Source organism: Hemicordylus capensis, chromosome 3 (assembly GCF_027244095.1).
Source record: "Hemicordylus capensis ecotype Gifberg chromosome 3, rHemCap1.1.pri, whole genome shotgun sequence".
In the NCBI taxonomy this organism is placed as follows: Eukaryota; Metazoa; Chordata; class Lepidosauria; order Squamata; family Cordylidae; genus Hemicordylus; species Hemicordylus capensis.
The window spans coordinates 67,590,081-67,610,282 of NC_069659.1; the positions used below are offsets into that span (position 1 = coordinate 67,590,081).

The 20,202-nt window shown below is 45.1% G+C and overlaps 2 protein-coding genes across 12 annotated transcripts in view; one reads left to right on the plus strand and one right to left on the minus strand.

Moving 5' to 3' along the window:
- GPR89B (G protein-coupled receptor 89B) overlaps nucleotides 1-20,202 on the plus strand; it is a 198,430-nt gene that overhangs the window by 150,714 nt on the left and 27,514 nt on the right. The window contains exon 16 of one of the 7 annotated variants that reach the window (XM_053311594.1): nucleotides 5,106-6,699. The exons of the other annotated variants lie outside the window; for them this stretch is intronic. Within the exon in view, the coding sequence (XP_053167569.1) occupies nucleotides 5,106-5,170 (65 nt within the window). The 3' untranslated portion in view covers nucleotides 5,171-6,699. Of the gene's footprint in view, nucleotides 1-5,105; nucleotides 6,700-20,202 lie in introns of those variants that run through there. 7 annotated transcript variants of the gene reach the window in all.
- HTR1F (5-hydroxytryptamine receptor 1F) overlaps nucleotides 1-20,202 on the minus strand; it is a 158,216-nt gene that overhangs the window by 31,219 nt on the left and 106,795 nt on the right. The window lies entirely within an intron of this gene.

The following is a 20,202-nucleotide window of genomic DNA, read 5'->3' on the forward strand; positions in this document are numbered from 1 at the left end:
CCTTCTTGTCCTGAAGTGTGATGGTGACCTAGAAAATAGGCAATGCTCTGCTGCTGCTGCACTAGGTAACGACGATCATAGAGTTAGTGGGAAGTATGCTGTCTTTCAGCCAGCTGTTATTGATTTTATAATTAATAAAGTCTTGATTCGTTCCCCCAGAACCTCAGAATTTCACAATCTGAAAGCCTCCAGTCTAGTTCAGTCCCTCTTTCCAGAGACAGAATAGCTTAGCTGTACAACAATAGCAATGGACACCTTACTGTCTTTTCTTGCAAATGTCAGTGGAAGGAGAAGCCAACAAATCCGTAAGCATCATATGTTGTTGCTGAACTGACATTACAGTTACATTACAGAAGAAGTTTCTCCTTCTGTTTATCTAAATCTGTTTTCTGTAGCTCAAAACCATTGCTTCTTGTTCTGTCCTCACTGACTGAACAAACATTTGTCCCCTTCCCCATTCTTTCCAGAGCCTTTCAAGTATTTGGAAATTATCAGCCCATTTACCCCCTAAACTTCTTAAAGATAATTTGCTCCTTCATCCTTATATTACGTCCTTATATTATTTGCCTTTTAGATATCTTTGTAGCTCTCCCGATTCCTTTCCAGCTTATCATCCTACTGCATGAGGTGCTCAGAATGGAATATCGTCAATTAAATGCATTATTTCCTTCCCACTACTCTGAATCATTGTACTATGCTGAGGACCATTTCTTCAGCCCTGTAAGTAAATGCATTCCGCCCCCCTAGAGAACTGAAAAAAGAAATAAAGACTGTGCCATCATGTCGGTGTCCACTCCTGGTGACCACAGAGCCATGTGATTCTCTTAGTAGAATACAGGGATGGTTTACCATTGCCTTTTCACCCACACAAAATGAGATGATCCCTTTGCTGTTGTCACCCAAGTAAGTATCCGCCTCCAGCACCTTCCTGTATCACTGCTGCCCAATATAAGGTTAAGTGTGCCGTGAAGTTGATTTCGACTTCTGGCACCCACAGAACCCTGTGGTTTTCTTTAGGTAGAATACAGGAGGGGTTTACCATTGCTTCCTCCTACATAGTATGAGATGATGCCTTTCAGCATCTTCCTATATTGCTGCTGCCCGATACAGGTGTTTCCCATAGTCCCGATACAGGTGTTTCCCATAGGTGTTTCCCAAACATACAAGCGGGGATTTGAACCTGCAACCTTCTTCTTGTTAGTCAAGCATTTTCCCGCTGAGCCATTAGGTGGCTCCCTGCCCAATATAGGTGACTACAAATATATATTTACTAGGCACAGTCTAGGAAACACACCGGTGGGGATTCAAACTAACAGCCTCTTGCTTCCTAGGCAAGCTTCTTCCCCGTGGCACCACCGCAGACCTGAGTGTCCTTAACTCTGCTGACGAACACTTATTGAGGCTGGTACTCTTTTTTTTTTTTTAAATGGCTCCATAAGGTTGTTTTCCACTCCATTCTTAATGCACAGAAATGCATTATTTGCTCTTTTATACAGCTGCAAGATGAACAAATGCAAAGTATGATCATGCTTATGGTCAAATTAAGCTTGAATGGATCCAAATAGCTCCAAATCTTTCTCTGTGAGGATTAAGGGTTTTGCCTCCCTTGCCAGTTAACACACCACCTCCAAATTAACCATAAGATAACCATTCACATGTTATGTTCAACACTCATACAACGAGTGTACAGTGTACACAGGTACAGATCTGTAAACAGGTACAATCATTCATAGGTTTGTGCTGAATGCAGCTACAAAACAGTACAATTCCTATCTGTACCATACATTTGAAAGGACTGTAGTCAGGCTCAGTTTTAAAATGAACAAAGGTACAGCCATTCACACAAACATGTGTATGTGTGTATAGACATCTGTACACTTGTACAACGTAATGTCTGAATCAGGCTAAGGTTAGTGAAAGTTTCCATAAGCCTCTGTGGATCCTAAGGTGTTGCCCATGGTGGGCTCCAGACAGACCCCTTCTTCTTATCTGTTATAGCTATTGAACTAACCTTGGGTGGCATAGTTGTGTTGTGGCAGTGCGAAGAAGGTGCAACTTCTACATGACTATTTTTGCAACAGTGTTGAGACTAAGAGCAGATGTCAGTATTGCCATGAAAGTGCCAAATATGTAATCAGAATGTGGGTTTGCACTGGTTATCCCTAGACCCTACTGTGCTCCCCTTAGCTATTCATACAACATCTGATATAATCAGTCCTTCTGCTGTGAAACCAGTGATATCAAGTGACTCATAGAATGTTGTATTGGCCTTGGACCAATCTCAGTCTTCAGTTTAAGGGAAAACTTATGCAAGTTACTGTATCCATCGGTTCCTGATTTGTAGGAATAATGACTTGCCTCATAGGCTAGTACTAAGGCTGAAGGAGACTGAAGAGAATTCTGAACATTTAAAATCCTACAATAATAAACTGCATAACATTGTGTTTCTAAACATTGTGTTTCTATAAATGCATAGGTTCGGGCAAGTGGCGGCCCGTGAACGTGCCTCGGGGGGGAGGGGGAGGGAGGCAGCTTTAAGAGTAAATTAATTCGGTGCTCACCTCCGCCACTGCAGCACCTGAACACTGTTCGGAGCCGCAACGTGCCGTCCAGCAGCCCCTACGGCGGGGAAGTGCCTCTGCCACTCACCTGGCTTCCATGGAGCCAAGCCCCCGCCAGTGGCCAGGTGAGTGGCGGAGGTGCTTCCTCCCCATAGGAGCTGCTGGGCGGCACATTGTGGCTCCAAACAGCATTCAGGTGCCATGGCGGCGGAGGTGAGCACCGAATTAATTTACTCTTAAAGCTGCCTCCCACTGCCCCCCCCCGGAGTCGCATTCACGGGCTGCCACTGGTTCAGACCTTAGGTTATTACCTTTGCCTTTTGACACATTGATTGTAGTCAATCCTATGAAAGAATCCTCTTGACTACCAATGTTGTTTAAAATAATTTTCATTAATGTAGACATAGAATCATAGACATAGAAGGGCCTAGAGCACCTTTCTTATGAGGCAAGACTACAACACCTGGGGCTTTTTAGTTTAGAAAAAAGATGACTGCGGGGAGACATGATAGAGGTCTATAAAATCATGCACGGTTTGGAGAAAGTGGAGAGAAAGAGATTCTTTTCCCTCTCACACAACACTAGAACCAGGGGTCTATGAAATTGATTGCCAGGAGGTCTAGGACCAACAAACGGAAGTACTTTTTCACACAACACGTGACCCACTTGTGGAACTCTCTGCCACAGGACGTGGTGACAGCCAACAACCTGGATGGCTTTAAGAGGGGTTTGGATGACTTCATGGAGGAGAGGTCCATCAATGGCTACTAGTCAGACGGCTGTGGGCCACCTCCAGTCTCAAAGGCAGGATGCCTCTGAGAACCAGTTGCAGGGGAGTAATGGCAGGAGAGAGGGCACGCCCTCAACTCCTGCCTGTGGCTTCCAGCGGCATCTGGTGGGCCACTGTGCAAAACAGGATGCTGGACTAGATGGGCCTTGGGCCTGATCCAGCAGGGCTGTTCTTATGTTCTTAATCTCAACTGTATAAACACTCATTTATCAAATTTCTTTGATATTATATACTACTGGATAAAGTGTACTGCTTTCAAATACGATTAGCGTAAAGTTCTTGAAGTACTTTAGACAGTGTTAAATGAAGCCAAATATATTTAACTATCTCTCCCCCCTCCCCCACTTAATCAAGCAATATTGTATGACTTTCTTCTTAGGTAATCTCAGGCTAGCTTGTCTAAAATGTCTTGGCATTTTTAAGATAACATCTGCTACTTGAGGAGTATCAGTAAAACATAATAACTCTGAGTAGATGCAGAAAATATCTTCATTTAGCTGAAATATTCAGCTTTTTATACTATGTATATTACACATGGATATGTATTTTAATACTACTTTGGCCTTCTAATTTATGAAAATATTTTTGTAGAATAAATGACTTCAATGAGTTTTGAATAAAAATATTAGCATGCATGTTCTTTCCCTCTTTAACTTCTAACAGTTCTTAAGTCCAACCTTGAATTAATTTACCCTAATATTTGGGATGCCACCTAATGTTGCAGTGGGGAAGTAACTTGCCTATGGAGCAAGAGGTTGCCGGTTCAAATCCCCACTGGTATGTTTCCCAGACTATGGGAAAACTTTGGGCAGGAAGATGCTGAAAGGCATTGTCTCATACTGCGTGGGAGATGGCAATGGTAAACCCCTCCTGTAGTCTAGCATAGAAAACCACAGGATTCTGTGGTCACCAGGAGTCAACACTGACTCGATGGCACAACTTTATTTTACTTTAATATTTTGTGATGGGGTCCAGCCAAAGTTGAAGCACTTATGAAGTACATTTGATGTTATCAGGAATCAGGTGGCTTAGCTGCAGTGGCGGTCCACACTTGGCCATGCCCATGTTAGGGCTGCCAGTATTGCTGGCTGCACCATTTGAGAGTTAGATGCTGGGCAAATCCCTGAGCGGCTCTGTCACCAAGACGACGGAGCTTCTCCTTTGGGATTTTCAAAGACTAGCGATTTTGTAAGAGAAGGAATTCTTGTGAGTTGAGAGTCCCACCTCTCGACAAGATTGCACCGAATGCCAGGCCCTATTTAGAGATGGGGAGGTTAGTGATGAGGGTGGGGGTGAATAGGGTGGATGTCAGGGGCATTCAGTGAGATGCAGCCAGCACAAGCCTTCCAAACAGCCTCAGGGCGGATGCAGAAGCTCACAAGCCTCAGGGCTGTTGCAGAAGCTCACAAGGGTAATGGGGGAAGAAGGTTCAGCAGCCTCCCCGCTCCCAATTTTCCCACTCTGAGGCCAATAGAGTAGGAACTGTGAGTGAAGGTATCTGAGGAGAGAAAACATCACAGATTATAAAAGAAGATATTAAAGAATGTACTTAACCAACTGAAATGCATAATGGGGCTTAAAGGGGCTAAATTAGGGCCAAATTAAGTCCTTAGCTACTATATCATTATTGAACTCTGCATTTGGTCTTTCTTTCTTTCTTTCTTTCTTTCTTTCTTTCTTTCTTTCTTTCTTTCTTTCTTTCTTTCTTTCTTCCTTCCTTCCTTCCTTCCTTCCTTCCTTCCTTTCCTTGACAGATATCTTCCTTAAATGCCCTGATCCAGCTAAAGTTGCAGCCTTGGGCAGAATGGCAGGATATTAGTGTCTTAAATCAATCAACCAACACACAATGGTGACTAAAGCCCACTTGAACCAATGGAAGAAGTCTGATGTGTGTACCTTAAGTCCCAGTGCTTTTGATGGAACTTAGTCGCATGTGCTATATATATTGTGTCAGTACAACAGCTCTGTAAGGTAGACCTGTATCATCATCTCTATACTACATTCAGGCCTGAGTCTGCAAGATGGTGGCTTGCCTAAGGTCACCTACTAAATTCATGGTTAAGCTGGAATTTGAACAAAGGGCTCCCTAAGCCACAGTCCATGGCCACATTGGGACGTAATGTGAAGTCAGAGTTAAATGGGGCAGAGGTTGGAACTCCATTACATCTGCATTCATGCAACCATGGTTTCGAGCTAAAAGCAACCTGTGGTTTGCCTCGCCAAACTCCAGTTTGAACCTTTGGTTTGCAGTAGGTTTTGCTGCTGGAACCTGAGGTTTGGCCGCTGCAGCGTTACATCCGAACACGGACACTGCCATAACCAGTTTGGTTCAGCTCTTAGAACCGCAGTAATAGAGACGGTGGCCCAGACCTGCCCAGGAGGCGGAAGCTCTATGCAAATCACAGCTCTCGATGGCCACCTCTCAGCCAATGCACAACACCCTCACCAAGCTCTTTTCTCTTTCCTATTCTGCCTGGCAACAGTGATGCAGCCAGACAATTTAAAAAGACACAACCATTTAGGGTTTTACCAGCTTTTTGACACTCTCAAGGGGAACTGGGTGCCCCCTTGGATGTAGGGGGAGAAAGATGGGGATGGTGGAAAGTGGGGAGGCAATCCCATCCATGGCTGCACATGTCTTGCTGTTCCAGGTTTACAGGTGGCCATCTGTGCATAAACACAGGAGCACACAACACAGCACTACACAGCAGCAGTGCCAGGGGCGTAGCAAGGTTGGAGTGGGCCCAGAGACGAGATTTTAAAATGCCCCCCCCCAAAGTCCAGGGCCTCCTCACACCCCAGGCCCCCAAGGATTTAAGTCTAATATTTCAAAATAAGTATGCTGCCTAGAAATACATTTCACTGAACAAACACACACACACTTCACAATATATAGTGATATACATTGAGTACTATATATTTGTGCTACTTTTAATGCCTAGAACACACTAGAAACACTAATTATTAAAATGGGACCCTCGCTGCAGATTAGCAAAGGAGACTTGCAACCATGCAGTGTGAGCCTATGTATGTTTTCTCAGAATTTTGAACAAATTCAGTAAAGTTTGATTGCAGGAGGTTTTTCACAGGAGGCTTTTAAAGCCCTTTAAGACACATCTCCTCTGGAATGGAGGTGCTGCATTCACATGTTGGCCAGATTTACCCTGAAGTCCCTGCAAGTTATTGGGGAGCAGTTCACACACAAGAAAAATAAAATAAAATAAAAGCACCACACATGCTTCACAGATCTCACTCAGACCTTCTGGGTTGCAAAACAACTTGAGCATAAGTGCATTTATAAATGAATGAATGAATGAATGAATAAATATAATATTGTTTGTTCCAGAAGTTTTTATAATTTCCTGCCATGAAACAAGCCACTTATAGGACTTTTTAGGGTTAGGGTTAGGGTTAGGGTTAGGGTTAGGGTTAGCGTGCGCAAAGCCTCAGTAGCCTACAGGACTTGGAAGAGAGAGGAGCTCTGTTCGGTAGCTCCTCTCTTTATTGCCAGCAGCATGGGTGAGGACTCGGGTGGGCGGGCGGGCGGCTGGGAGGGAGGGAGGGCTGGCGGGCGACGGTGGCGGCAGTGTTAGTTTTGGGCTTAATCTGCTCGCGGCGGGGGGGGGGGGGCGGCGGGGGGGGCGGCTGGTTTCCAGCGCCCCGTTACTCTGTGGAATACAGGCGCTGGAGGGGGCAAAGAGGCGGAGGGGTAAGCAAGCCCTCCCGCCCTTAAAGAAATACCCCCCACCCGGACCCGAACCAGCCAGGTCCGAACCGGTCCGGCAGTTCGGCCATTCTTTAGAATGGCCTCCGGACCGGTTCGGACACACCCCTAGCAGCTTGTCTGCTGCGTAGATTGCCGGCCAGGAGGAGAAGCAGGAGAGAGGGCAAACAGGGCAAGTGGCTGAGGGGACTTGGGGCTGGGCAGGGGGCAATGGGGAGTCATGTGAGGTCTCTCTGGGGGGGGCCCAAGGCAGTGGGTCCCCCAGGCAACCGCCTCCCCTTGCCTAATAGTAGTTACGCCCCTGAGCAGTGCATCCCAACAGTGCCCCCTTTTAGGGATTGCTGCGCCTCACAGAAGTTTCTGTATGGTAGTGTCCCTAACACAATGATGTCCCTCGTTGGACAACCTGTGCCGTTGTCCCATGCACCCCAACATAGGTGACCTGACATAGGAAAGGTGATACCTGCACAACAGGTGTGCATGAACACCAGTTCCCATTGCTGGGGTCCCAGGCACATGAAAGGTGGTGGGCATGGGGTGCAAATGCTCCAACAGCAAGGCACTCTCCTTCTGATGCCAAATGAAAGATGTTGTTGCTGTTAAAAGCAGGGGGCAAAGCTGGGCATTGCTGTGCTCTCCCTGCATCATTTTAAAATTAGTTTTCTGCCATGAAACTACCACCTGTCTAATGTGAGGTGGCTGATTTCCTGCGGGCTGCCACCATGGGGGGGTGCATTGGAGACTCCCCCCACCCCGTGGTCCCACTCAATGTTTAAGTGTGACTGGGCATTGTGTTAAGACCGTGATAGGTGAGGAGCCTTCATCACCAATCTGCTGCACCTCCCATTGTCCTCCCCATGCATGTGCCTCACCCACATGCATCCAGTCCTGCATGAGCATGCACGCGGCAGACGGCCCATTGCATAAACCTACCCAATTGCCAGTCCCATGACCACTGGGATTTGGTGTCCTACGACCTCTGGTTTAGTGTGGATGCCTAGCTAGCAAACAGCCACGCAGTCCTAGCAATATTCTGTGGCCACAATATCAACTGGTGGCACTGGCACTGCCAGTATCATGAGGAGCAGTCAAGCTGGGGATGCCTCGAGAAAGGTCTGAGCAAAGCTTTGGATGGACATGGAGACTGGGGTCTTTGTGGAACTGTGGACAAGCGAGGGGGTGCAGGTCAAACTGCAGAACCACTTCCGAAATGAGACCACCTACAGCTGGATCTCCAACCAGATGGCTCTCTGCAGGTACCAGAGCACTGCCAGCCAGTGCAAGGAGAGGCTGCAGCACTTCAAAAAATTTTTTTCAAAGAGGTGACCTCACACAGTGAGCTCTTGGGAGTGGAATGCTGGACAATGACCCACGATGACATGCTGGCATCAGTACTGCTGGTTGTACTGGCTCCCCAGCCAAATAGGGAATCCATGGGCTGGGAACTTGGGCCATGGGGGAGAGAGGGTGCCCACACACAACCAGACATATGAGGGTGGGAGTTCTCTAAGAACCATAGAGGGTGTGCAGGAAGGGGGCCATAATTGGGCCATGCCCACACGTAAAGCAGGAGGGAGGGTGTGCTGGCACCACAAACAGCTGGACAAAACCGTGCTCCAGTCAAGGCACAAACAATGGAAGTTCCCTCCCTTCCTCCCTGTAACACCGCCCCTTTGTTCCCATGGCTGTGTTAGTTAGGTGGGTGGGTACTGCCACCCACCAACCCCCTAAACGCCTCAAGCAGGTGGCATGCACATTTAGTCTCCCACATGGATGTGCACCATCACCTGACCTACCTCCTGGCAAGAGAGGAAAGGTTTTGTAATGGCGGGCACAGCACCAAGCATTGCAGTGCAGAGTGTGATGGAGATGGTCCTGGGCACCATGGAGCAGGAAGCAAGACACAGAGCCCAGCAAAGGAGGTGCTTGCTGTGGGTACTGTGACATTTGGGGTCCGCAGGGGCAGCAGCCACCTGTGGGGAGGCTGCAAGTTTCTTCACTGTCTCCAGGAGATTCAAGGTGCTGATTGTGTGCTCTAGGGCAACCATAGAAACAGCCCAGAGACATGTGGCGGCCCTCTCCTCTTCCGCCCCCCCCCCATGTCCTGCAGGAAGACTGGATGGTGGAAAAGATGTGGGTGCTGCCAAAGTACAACAGCACCTTGAGGTTTAAGGAGGATGCAAATGAGTGGGATGCTAAGCGTTTTCAGGGCAGTTTCAGGATGTTTCATGGATCTCTGGCAAGTGAGATGGAGCCTGTCCTCTGCTGGAAGGACACTGTGATGCACCACACGGTGCCAGTTCAAAAGCACCGTAACGATTTACAAGCTGGCCTCCAACGTGAACAATGTGGCCCTGAGCAATCTGTTTGCAGTTGCACCTCCGCCATCTGTGAGATAATCAAGAAAGTGTTAAACCTCCTGTTGGAAATATTACTGGAGGCCTTGATCCACGTGGGCAACCTGCAAGAGGTGATGGGGTTCCAGCAGAAGGGATTCCCAGGCATCATTGATTGTATAAATGGCACACATGTGGAAATTCTAGCGTGTGCCCCCCACCATGCCACAATGAGTACTTTGGGTGGAAGCACTACTATACCATGACCCTGCAAGGTGTGATGGACTCGACGGTCCAGTTCATGGATGTCTACACGAGGGTGTCAGGCAGAGGCCATGACACAGCCTTTTTCTGGACCTCCCCATTCACTTCGAAGCTGTGCTCCGGTGCCTGGGTAAATATGTCACCTGTGGAGGTGGGAGGATAATGGATGAAGCCAGTGATATTTGGTTTCCCCAAAGACCTGGCCTGTAGTGGTAAGGGCGACGAGCGGTGGGGGGGTGGGGGGGTTGGAAGGAGCAGGGGAGGGCATGGGATTCACCCACCCCACCTCAAGACTTGCCGTGTACAGCACAGATTGCTCTGGAGGTGCATAGTGCACGTGAGACTTGATTTTTTTCAGTCCATGGGTCCTTGGATTCAGAGAGTAGAGGGTGCAGAGGGAGGGAAAGTTGAGTTATTTGGCAACCATGGAGAGAGGAATGGCAAGCAAGCCTCCCCCCAGCCCCCTACCCCAACACCACCCACATCCAGTAAAATGCATGGGGGTTTAAAGAAGAAAGTCCCCCCCACCCAGATGAGTGTGTCTCTCCCTGCCCCCCCCCCGCTTGTGGATGTGCTCCTCTCCCTCTGCTGTCAAGTAATTAGTGTGTGAGTCAATGTTCTGCTGCAGTTTTATTGAGAAGACATAGCTGGGAGTACAGTGAGGAAGAGGTTAAACTGTCATTGGTTCAATGAAGCCAGCTGGCAAAGCTGGAGCAAGCTCAGAATGATTGATATGCCCCCTTGGGGATCACGGCCAGTGGCGGCTGCCTGGATGGGACAACTCTCTGCGGCCAACTCACTGTGGGACACCTCAACACAGCCGACTCACTACAGGGACAACTCAGTGAGAATCTCCGACAAACACTTCAAAGCAGCTCCCTGCTCTCTCTTCGTTCTCCAACAAACCTGATAGTGCCCCGCACTTCAAAGCAGTTCCCTGCTCTCTATTTATTTGTTTGTTTGTTTGTTTGTTTGTTTGTTTGTTTGTTCATCACATTTATATACCACCCAAACTTCCGTCTCTGGGCAGTTAACATAAAACAATTAAAACACATATAAAAAGTTAAAACAATTCAACAATTTAAAATCAATCACAAAATCAAAACCAACAAATTTTAAAAGGCTGAGAAAGCTTGGTTGAAAAGATGGGTTTTCAGATGTTTTTTAAAAGATGGAGCTTGGAAGTGGGCAAAGGAGGCGCAGGACAGCCCGCCCCGCACTTCAAGTGCCCTGCACTTCAAAACAGTTCCCTGCTCTCTCTCTATGAGGCTTGGAAGTGGGCCAATTTGGTTCAAATGGCTTAGGCAGTACACAAATCACACACCAACTGTACCCAGTTTGGTTCAAATGGCTTAGACAGTCCACAAATTGCACACCATTGAGGTGTGTAATAAAACTCTGTCACTCACTGCAACTGTACCCAATTTGGTTCAAATGGGTTAGGCAATCCACAAATTAGCCTGCTTGCGCCTCAACGGTTTACGTGTCTGCCATCTTGAATTGGGGTGGATGACATCTTCACAAACTATGCCATTAAGGTATCCCTATGTGTCCCTACAACTGTACCCAATTTGATTCATATTGGTCCCGGCGTTGCGAAGTTGATAATGGGGGGCACACGGACACACAGACAGAATGCTGGGTGATCTCATTTCCAGTAGGCTAAAAATGGTGAAGAGATCCATTGGGACCAGGAAAAAAATAGTAAGAAAGAGCTGGAATCTCACATAATCTATGTTGTTTACTTCTGCAAAGGATAGAACACCTGATGTAAAGTTCTGATTTTCTAAACTGAGAACCAAAATAGCAGTCATTTGGCAAATCCTGATTAGTTCAACACAAGCCCTAAACAGACATTAGTAAAAACTGACCTACGTGCTTACAGGCACCAAAGCAGGCCGGAAGTCGTGCCCCAATGCTCTCACCTCCTCATTCTCACCGCCCATGGTTACAGCGTTTGCATGAAGAAGGAAGCCCTGTAACCATGAGGGCTGGTGCTTCTGTGATCCGCAGCCTGGATCATCCCAGATGTTGAGGATTGGAATGTATATCTTCCTGACTAGAGCAGGGCTGGCATAAAGGGCTGGTATCACTGGGCTATGGAATCAGCTGCTGACAGCCCACTGATTCCTGAGACGTCTATGACCATAGCCTTCACGTGGTGACAGTTGAAGGGGCCAGATGGGAGAGAGCCCATGGAGGACCCCCTAAAACATGGAGTTATTCTTACAGCATATGCACACACGCACACACCCGATTTTCTTGGCCTTTTTGTGCAAAGAGAATTGGGTGTGTGCATGTGTGCATATGCTGTAAGAATAACTCCATGTTTTAGGGGGTCCTCCATGGGCTCTCTCCCATCTGGCCCCTTCAACTGTCACCACGTGAAGGCTATGGTCATAGACGGTCATCTGTTTGCCAAGGTTTTTGAGCAGTGTGTACTGCATTTATATACTGGAATGGCGAGTATTTAAAAGGTTGGATAATGGACCCTCTTTCTTTGGAACAGTTGGAGTTCTGTTCTGCCAGTTCTGGTCAGAACCTCTGCTCTATAGAAGCCAGCTGGAAACTGTGTCTTGCTGGCAACAATATTCATGGCAGTAGTGAGTGCTGGATTACCACAGAGAAGGAAGAATGAGCAGTACAAATAGCATTTCAAAAAATATCAACACCTTGAAAGAGATTTTGCTGACCTGCAGCCATTGAACTAATGGCTATAGAATACATTTTCTAAACCTCTATCAAATCCATTTTCTAAAACCTCTGTCTGTGGCAACTTGCCAACAAAACCAGGTTTGTATTGCAATGAAATGTCTCCTGTATTCAAAGACAGTTTGGTGCAGTATAACTCCTGTTATCTGTATGCATTTTGCAAAATGTGAGAGATAAGGATACCCTAATTGGATTTGTCCCCCAATTGTTTTACAAGAAGTCATACATTTGAAATGGAAAACTTCAGAACCACTTGGGGCAGGACTGCATAACTTTGACCTTTCTGTAGATGCTGAAATACAACTTCCATCATCCCTAGCTATTGGTCACTGTAACCAGGGATGATGGGAGTTGTGGTTCCAAAACATGGAGGGCTGAAATTGTTCAGCCCTGCTTTAGGGGAACTTGAAACAGCATTCCTTATTTAGTATTGCAAATGCTCCCTTGTCCACTTCCATTTTCCTTCATCATGGTAACTATGTAACCAGATTTACAAGAAATCAAAGATTCCTTCCTTCCTTCCTTCCTTCCTTCGATACATGCTTGCTACACCTGACCAAACTGCTCTTTGCAGGATTTCATTGCTACATGATGAAATGGGACCATATATAATAGTGGTACCAAGTTAGAGGCTTCTGTCCAATTTTAGACTTGCTCTGAAGGAGAGGAGAGCTGGTCTTGTGGGAGCAAGCATGACTTGTCCCCTTAGCTAAGCAGGGTTCACCCTGGTTGCATATGAAAGGGAGACTAGAAGTGTGACCCCTTGGGAAGGAGCCGCTCTGGGAAGAGCAGAAGGTTTCAAGTTCCCTCCCTGGTTTCTCCAAGATAGGGCAGAGAGAGATTCCTGCCTGCGACCTTGGCAAAGCGACTGCCAGTCTGTGAAGACAGTACTGAACTAGCTAGACCAATGGTCTGCCTCAGTATATGGGAGGTTCTTATGTTCCTATGATAAGCTTGGGTCTAAATCAGTGGTTCTTAATGTGGGATCTGCCAGATGTTGCTGAACTACAACTCCACAATTTATCAGGGCAGGGGATGCTGGGAGTTGTAGTTCAGCAACATCTGGCAGGCCCCACATAAGGAACCACTGGTCTAAATGGTCTTGAATATTACAATCTATTTTAAAATGTACAATTTCAAAATATGACAGGCCAACATGATATGAAGTACTACATCAGCAGGAGAAGGGCTGTGCATTAGCAAGAGCTTTCAGCATCTCTGCCTTGAAAGCTTCTTGCACAGCTATGCAGGTGGGGTGGGGGAGGGATTTTTCACAACTTTCCCCTTGCTGAAAAAACCTTTCTCCTTGACTTAATATGTGCCTCAGGGTCATACAGCCCTCAAAGACTTATTTATTTAAGTGGAAAGGATCTTTTCAGCAAGAGACGAGACACAAAAATAACTTCTTGCTCTCCTTCCACATCCAGTCGGCTGCACAAGAAGACATTAAAAAAAAACATCCATAGCCTTTGGAATTGTTTTTCATTATACTGGAATGAGTGTTTCTTTTTTAATCAGACTATTCCTCTGAAATCACTTTTGAACTTTTTTTTTTTAAATGTTTTATCTCTTGTTATTCTACCAATTTAATTGACACTTTGGAAAAAGCTATGGTGGGGAAATGCTTGACTAACACGCAGAAGGTTGCCGGTTTGAATCCCTGCTGGTACTATATCGGGCAGCAGCGATATAGGAAGATGCTGAAAGGCATAATCTCACACTGCGTGGGAGGAGGCAATGGTAAACCCCTCCTGTATTCTACCAAAGACAACCACAGGGCTCTGTGGGCGCCAGGAGTTAAAATCGACTTGATGGTACACTTTACCTTACCTTATGGCCGACATGATATGCAGGAGTAAGTCAGCAAGAGAAGGACTGCACATTTGCAAATAGCCTTCAGAGGCTTGTTGTAAATGTGCAATCCTTCCCCTGCTGATTTAGTGCTGCATATCATGTCAGCCATAGCTTTTTCCAAAGTGACAATTAAATTGATAGAATAACAAGAGATAACACACTTTTTTAAAAAAAAGGTTCAAAAGTGATTTCAGAAGAATAGTCTGATTAAAAAAGAAACACTCATTCCAGTATAATAATAATTAAAAAAATTCCAAAGGCTATGGATGTTTTTTTGTTTGTATCCCACTTTTCTTTTTCTTCCTTTAATCAAATATAAGAGATCAAATTATTATTGGCTAATTCTTAACAACTGGGCCCTTCAGTTTCCATTTATGATCAAGTTTTATGATTGCAGCAGCAATTAGATTACTAACTGCTTGGTAATCTTCCTTACTAATTGCAATATGACTAATTGCTTAAAGTAATTACTTACTTTATTTTACTCTAAACAGTAAAATAAAACTTGCAAGGGAAATATATAAAATCAGTTCCTTTACACAAACTAGATCCTCAGCAAATACAGCTCTCATGAATGCGGATGTGATTCTCTTTATTTAGCAGGGGGAGAGTAACTGACCCTATCCACTCCAGCACAGTACCTCCAGTGATTGTTGCTGGTGTGTGTCTATCTTTTGTTTCTTTTAAGATTGTGGGCCCTTTGGGGACAATGATCCCTCTTATTTATTATTTCTCTGTGTAAACCGCTTTAGAAACTTTTGTTGAAAAGCGGTATATAAATATTTGTTGTTCTTATCCCGTGAGATTCTGACCCTCACATCTTCCTGTGTGTTCATATGGAGTCCCAGATATATTTCCAGAACTCCTGTATTAGAGGAACTGAATCAAACAACTGTAGTTTCAAAGCACAAAAGAGAAGAGGTATGCATGAATCAATTTTTTTGATGTGATTTGAGCTCGAATCAAATTGCAAAGAACTCAAATTGATTCATCGAAAACAGCCAGCTTGGCCAGCTACTTCGATGAATCAACTTCAAATCACTTGAAACAATTTTAGTGATTCAGCCACCTTTTTGAGGTCCATTTTTCTGGCGTAGACCTCACAATGGCATTTTTTTCTGGGGAGAGCTGGTCTACCAATTGGGATTGGCAGGTAGAACAGCCCTTTGCTCTGGACTTACTGTGTCTGCCCAACTTGGAAGACTGGTCCTCCGAGGTGGGCTGATGTGCTAAGTCTGGAGCGGAGTGCTGTCTACCCACTGATGCCAATTGATAGACCAACTCTCCCTGGGAAAAAGCACCATTTTGAAGCCATTTTCCAGCAAAACGGGCCTCAAAATGGTGTTCGGATCACCTGAATCAATTGTGATCAAATTGGGATTCTCCTCAACCCTGAATTGGATCCTCTATTTTTATTACCCCTGATCTGACCTGAATCGATTCAAGGTCAGATCAAATTGCACACCCTTATTGAGAAGGGGTGGGACAGATTATTTTAGAAATGTGTGTATGTGTGTGTTGCAATGTGTTGTTGTTGCAATGTGTATTGCCCTATCAACTTTGCAATGCCTAGACCAATTTGAATCACATTTGGTACAGTTGTAGGGACACATAGGGATATCTCAATGGCATAGTTTGTGATGATGTCATCTAACCCAATTCAAGATGTGAACATTTGAGGTGCAAGTGGGCTTACGTGAACTGCCTAACCAATTTGGACTAAATTCGGAACAGGTGTAGTGACACATAGGGACACACAGTGTATTTTGTGATGATGTCATCCACCCCAATTCAAGATGGTGGGTGCATGAACATTTAAGACAGAAGTGGGCTGATCTGTGAAGATAGTAATTATCAAATTAAAATTATAGTGAAAAGAAAGTAGGCAGATTAGTTCTTACTAGAACTTCTTGTTTTTTTATTATACACTTTTGGGGGGCTATTCTAAATAGCTATCTATTTAGATGCCTTAGTAGTAGCTTAATTCTGGGCAGCTATGATCACTGTTACCCACCTTTCTAACTGAAAAATATATCCAGTATTATTTACTTATTAAGGTGTCAATTGCTTCCAAAACAGTCAGTCTGGTTATCCGAAATCACTTTTTATCTCATTGATCCTCTTACCAGGCAAATCAAGGTGACATTTATTCTAGCTTATTCTTTATATGAAACGTGTATTGCAGCTTTCTGCTAATAATTTACCCCATCTGCATGCTTATATAAACAAAAGCACGAACAAAAGCATGTTCATCTTCATGTAGCCATGAACAATGAATGAATCTCTTAGCAAGACATAGATTTCATTGGAATAGGTATAGAGATGGGAAAAAATATTTTTAGCAGCATAGTTTCTGGAATTTCTATATCAAGGATGCTAGAATGTGAGTGTCGGATTCCCCCTCCCTCTTCCATTTCTCCTGCCTTTTAAAAACCCATGCCTGTATGAACACACAGAATGAAGTGTATTTTCTTTCCAAAATGCTAAAGTTAAAATGTGATGGAAAGACCACAGTGTTTGGCTGACTTTGGCCTCTAAATGTCAGTGGGATGTGGAAAAGGGTGAAATTTGACCTAAGGCCCAGCCTGCAGGTATATGCTAGCTTTCTACAGTCACTTCAGGTTGATCATTCTCTCTGCTGTCACTCTCACCAGTCCATAGCAGTATCCCTTGTTTTTATTTTCCTTCTCATCTTGCAAATGGCATATGCCTTTTTGTGAATGGTTTAGGATTATTTATGGATTACAGCTATTTATATTAGGTGTTTGCGAGCCAGCTCGGTTTGAAGCCTGGTTTGGTTTGAGCTGAACCGGGCCTGGTTTGAACCCCTTTACCAGTACAGGCAGGGGCAGGGGGGCCTTCCTTACAGAAGGGGCAGGAGGGGAGTAAATATGTGCTTACAAATATGAGCCACGTATGAGCCTTTTCCAGTTTAGCTCTGAGCTGGCTGAGCTGGCTCGGTTCAAACTCGAACCGGGTCCAGCTTGACCAGGCCATAACCAGGCCGGGTTGGCTCGAATCTGGTTCAGAGTCAAGCCAAACTGGCATATCTGGTTTTGTGCACACCCCTAATTTATACCTCACTTTCCTGTTATTTAAGCGTTTCCCAACCTTGGTTCCACAGATGTGGTTGGACAACAACTCTCACCATCCCCAGCCACAGTGACTTGCCCATTGGGGATCCCTCCATTATTGGAATAATGCTCTAGGTGGTTTCCAGAAGTTAATGCAACACAATCACACAGTAAGGACAAATAACAAACAAAAAACTCCCAGCAGTTGTTTGTTTCATGCTGCTTGCTGTACTTGTTACCTTGGTTATCTGTTCATTTGTACATTCCTTTGCTAATCTGCATCGCACAGCTGGATTTGCACAGTTTGATTCTTCAGGTTTTATTTTTTGATATGTGGGTTTCTGAACACCCACTATTTTTGTGCAAATGTCCACAACTCTGTAACACAGAGAGTATATAAAAGAGGAGAAGAGGGTGAAGGGCAAGGGGAAACATGTTCAGCTTGATCCGTATGTGACAGAGGTAGAGTTGAATATGCAACATTTCTATTTCCATACATTTGTTCCATACCTAGCTGAAGCAGGGGCTTCAGTATGGCAAATTGTTGGCATGGTAATAATTGCTCAACACTTCTTCTGATATGATTATGGGTAAAAAACAGAGGAAAGGTTTAAGCATACCTACCACTTCTCCATTCCAGATTCCCCATCAAGGCACTCTTACTCTTTTAGTAAGTGTTTTCCTGCCTTGTCCTCACTGTGGCAACAGTGGAGTGTGACAGATGGGATACAATAGCATGTTCCTCTGATATCATAAAGCATAGCTTTATGAAGATGTTGCAACATTGCCCCAGTACCACAGGCAGATACACTGGCACACATAAATAGATCAGGGTGTTAATTCCTCTGGTGCAGCAGCATAGGAAGCCCTATAGGAGCCCGTGTTCTGGACTACCAAAGGGCCCCCCCTTCTACCAAGCCCCCTCTTCCCCTCCCATTATCATGTTGGGGCTGGTGCTAGCCTCTCTGCACCACCCCCTGCCTTACTGCTGCTGCCTCTGCCCACCGCTACTGCCTCTGGCCTCCTCCTCCCTCCGTTGCCACCACTGGCCATCATGTCGCACTAGGCTCTTGTGCAGGGGCGGGTTAAGCTTTTTGCCGCCTGTAGGCAAAAAGGCTTTTGCCTCTCTTTTACCTTAAACAAAAAAGGTTTGCCTTCTTTTTTTAATAAGGTAAAGGGGGGGGGACTTTCTCCTCACCCACTCCACCCTTGCTGCAGCCACTGCTGCCCACAGAGAGGTGCAGCAAAATTTGAGAGAAGAAGCAGTACATCTACCCACTTACCGCCACAAGAGCCAGCTGGCAAGTGGGTGGATGGACTGTTTCCTCTCTTGGATGAGAGAAGTAGCAGCCCATCTAACCGCTTACCCACAAGAGCCAGGCGTGACATGATGGTCAGTGGCCACAACAGAGGAAAGAGGAGACCAGAGGCGGTGGGGGTAGGCAGAGGAAGCATTGGTAATAATATGAACAACAACTACAACAACAATAAACAACAACTTTATTTGTTAGCTGCCCCATAACAAATGGTTATCTGGTAGAGAGTAGGGAAGGCAGGAAAAGGAGGGAGGAGGTGGTGGGTCCTGGGGGCCTGTGTAGCACTGGTAGCTATGCCCCTTGCTCTGATGTTTATAAGAATCACCTTGCTTACATCCAAACACTTCTGGGCGCTTTCTAGATTAGCCACTCAACCGCAGCAAAATGCTTCCGTTCAGGCAAATCGCATTCAAAACGTAAATAGCAAAGTGCCAAGCAGGGGAAGCAGTCTCACAAAAACTAACAACCTGGAAAAAAACACAGCAACTTTTTAATGCTGGATATACAACGTTATAGCACTATATCACAGCGATTAAATTTGAAACAAGGCATTGGAAATATGAACGGCATCCTGCTGTCAGCGTAGGGACTGCGGTGTCACAATGCAGGAAGTGCAGAAGTGCACTTCAGAAATATGTCGTGACCCCGTTGCAGGGTCTAATCTGGAAAGTTCCCTGCTTAACTGAACTGTAGATTGAGCTATATGCTGGTATGTGGCTGTTACAATATGCAGCTTCAGATCAGGAACCTGCCTGCAGTTACTCTATAAATATGACTATTAACATGTAAAGCAGGAATGCCCCTCACCCACATTGCCATTCAAAATGCTCTTGTAATAAGACACAACAGAAATAGCACAGTATGTTGAAATACTGGTGATTCGAAACTTAGTTTTTTCAAGATCAGGTATAGAAGAGATAAACAACTTTAATGTCATAAGTTGAACCATTTCCAAAACTGTTTCCAACATACTGTGTTAAAAATACCACTAGTAGTACATAAAGACAAAACATAACTACTGTTTTGTAAGATGCCTGCACAGTTAATTCTAGGCTAAAAGTATTAGAAATAAAAAATCTTTTATAAGACTCTGCCAAGTCTTTTCTGAGTAGTCATACTGGGAAAAGCATTGTTTCCATTCAGGATTATCTACTGACTTAAATATAATTATGGAGAAGAACATGTTCTTTCCCATTTATTACAAAACTAAAAAAAATTGTGCAGCCCTAAGAACTTGTTTTAAAATATGTTGTTTTAAAATATTGTTGTTTTAAAATATATTGGAGGAAAGTAAATTACACGTATACGAATCTTAAATGTCAAGCTTTCACCTTAACTAAAAGAAATTACATTTTTAAAAGTAGCTTATCCATTAATATAGTAAAGAATATGTGATGCAGTGAAGCAAAGACAGCTAACGGCTATTCCTGTTCCCATGCTTTCTCAGACCTGTGTCCGGTATGTGTGTGCAGTCCCAACACACTTGGGTGACTACATTTAGAAACCAGAGGGAATTTCACAGTGAGCTAGCTCAAGGAATGAGCCCAGGCAAAGATTTCCTTACTGCAGCC